This window comes from Fonticula alba (genome assembly GCF_000388065.1).
Source record: "Fonticula alba strain ATCC 38817 unplaced genomic scaffold supercont2.5, whole genome shotgun sequence".
In the NCBI taxonomy this organism is placed as follows: Eukaryota; order Rotosphaerida; family Fonticulaceae; genus Fonticula; species Fonticula alba.
In genome coordinates, this window is record NW_009242975.1 from 1,306,425 (window position 1) to 1,308,176 (window position 1,752).

At 65.4% G+C, this 1,752-nt stretch overlaps 1 protein-coding gene across 1 annotated transcript; it reads left to right on the forward strand.

The window, feature by feature from the left end:
• Positions 1–107: 107 nt before the first annotated feature.
• Positions 108–1,325, forward strand: H696_03475 (hypothetical protein; the record flags this gene model as incomplete). Its single annotated transcript, XM_009497338.1, has 1 exon — positions 108–1,325. The coding sequence occupies one exon, from the start codon at positions 108–110 to the stop codon at positions 1,323–1,325; it is 1,218 nt and encodes a 405-aa protein (XP_009495613.1).
• Between the last annotated feature and the right edge of the window lie 427 nt (positions 1,326–1,752).

Sequence of the window (1,752 nt, forward strand, 5' to 3'; positions counted from 1 at the left end):
GCGAGGCAAGTGCTTCAAAGGGTGACGCTCTGCCACGAACACACCCTTCATGACACGCATACGCACAGCGAGACCCTCCCCCCCCCCCACTCCCCACAGCAGTAACCATGGTTGCCGATACCAAGTTCTACGACGTCCTGGGCGTGTCGCCTGACGTGTCTGAGGGCGATCTCCGCCGCGCGTACCGTCGCCTGGCCCTCCAGTACCACCCGGACAAGAACCCCAACTCCGAGGACAAGTTCAAGGAGATCACCGCCGCGTATGAGGTCCTCTCGGACCCGGAGAAGCGCGAGGTGTACGACCGCTACGGTCTCAAGGGCCTCGAGGGCGGCCCCGGCGGCCCGGGCGTCGACGTGTCGGACATCTTCTCGCAGATGTTCGGTTTCAGCGCCGGCGGCGGTGGCCCGGCGGCCGAGCGCCGCGGCAAGAGCATCCAGCACCGCCTGCGCGTGACTCTGACCGACCTGTACAAGGGCAAGACCAGCCGCCTGTCCCTGCGCCGGAGTGTCCTGTGTGGCGGTTGCGCCGGGTCCGGCTCCAAGAGCGGCCAGTCGTACAAGTGCCACACTTGCAATGGGCGCTGCTTTGTCACCAAGCTGCACCCCATCGGCCCGGGCATGATGCAGCAGATCCAGATGGAGTGCACCGCTTGCATGGGGTCCGGCTTCACGGTGCCGGCCGCCGACCGGTGCCCCGAGTGTGATGCCAAGCGCGTCAAGACCGAGCCCAAGACCCTGGAGGTGCACATCGAGCCCGGCATGCAGGACGAGCAGCGCATCACCTTCCGCGGCGAGGCCGACCAGGCCCCCGGGGTCCTGCCCGGCGATGTGGTCATCATCCTGGACCAGGCCGAGCATCCGGTTTTCAAGCGCAAGGGCTCGGACCTGATCATGAACCTGTCCATTCCCCTGTCCGTGGCCCTGACCGGTGGCGAGGTGGAGATCAAGCACCTGGACGACCATGGGCTCTTCCTGTCCTTCCCGGCCGGGCAGATTGTCCGCCCTGGCGATGTGAAGCTTGTCCCGGATGAGGGCATGCCCACGCATGGCCGCTCGCATGGCCGCGGTAACCTCATTGTCTTCCTGTCGGTGGACTTCCCCCCGCCCACTTGGTACAACCCCCAGACGGCGGAGAAGCTGCGTGCCCTGCTCCCGGCCCCGGCCAAGGTCGACCACAACAAGCCGAACTTCTACTCCGTCAACTCCGAGGACATCGACATCGACAACTACCACTTCACCCAGCCCGGCACCAGCAGCGCCGCCCACGACGACGACGATGACCATGGCGGCCGCCATGGCGCCGTCCCGGGCTGCCACCAGTCGTAAGTGCGTCGCGTGTGCCTCTGCGCCCTGCGTCGCCTCCTCCCCTCCTCCCGACCTGTGCCCTCCTCTCTTTCGCCGCTTCTTCTTTCCCCTTCCTCCGGCTTTCGGTCTCTCGCTCGATCTCGCTTGCGCGCGCATCGCCTCTCTCCCTCGTGTATGCTGAGAGAGAGAGCGAGCGAGCGACGTAAGGGCCAACCGATGAGGCGATGGCGGAGAGAGCTGGGTGGCTCCTTTTGTGCCTGCCCCCCCCTCTCCCTCCCTCCCCATGTTTCTACGTCCTTCCCGGCCTCCTCTCATTTCCCTCTCGCCGTGCCTTTTTCTCCTCACTCCTAGTTCTCGTGTCCCGCGTGCCTCCGTGTGTCGTGCCATGTGTGTATGCGAGCAGGGCACGTGTGAGAAGGCAGAGAGAAAGAGAGAGAGAGAGCAAGCG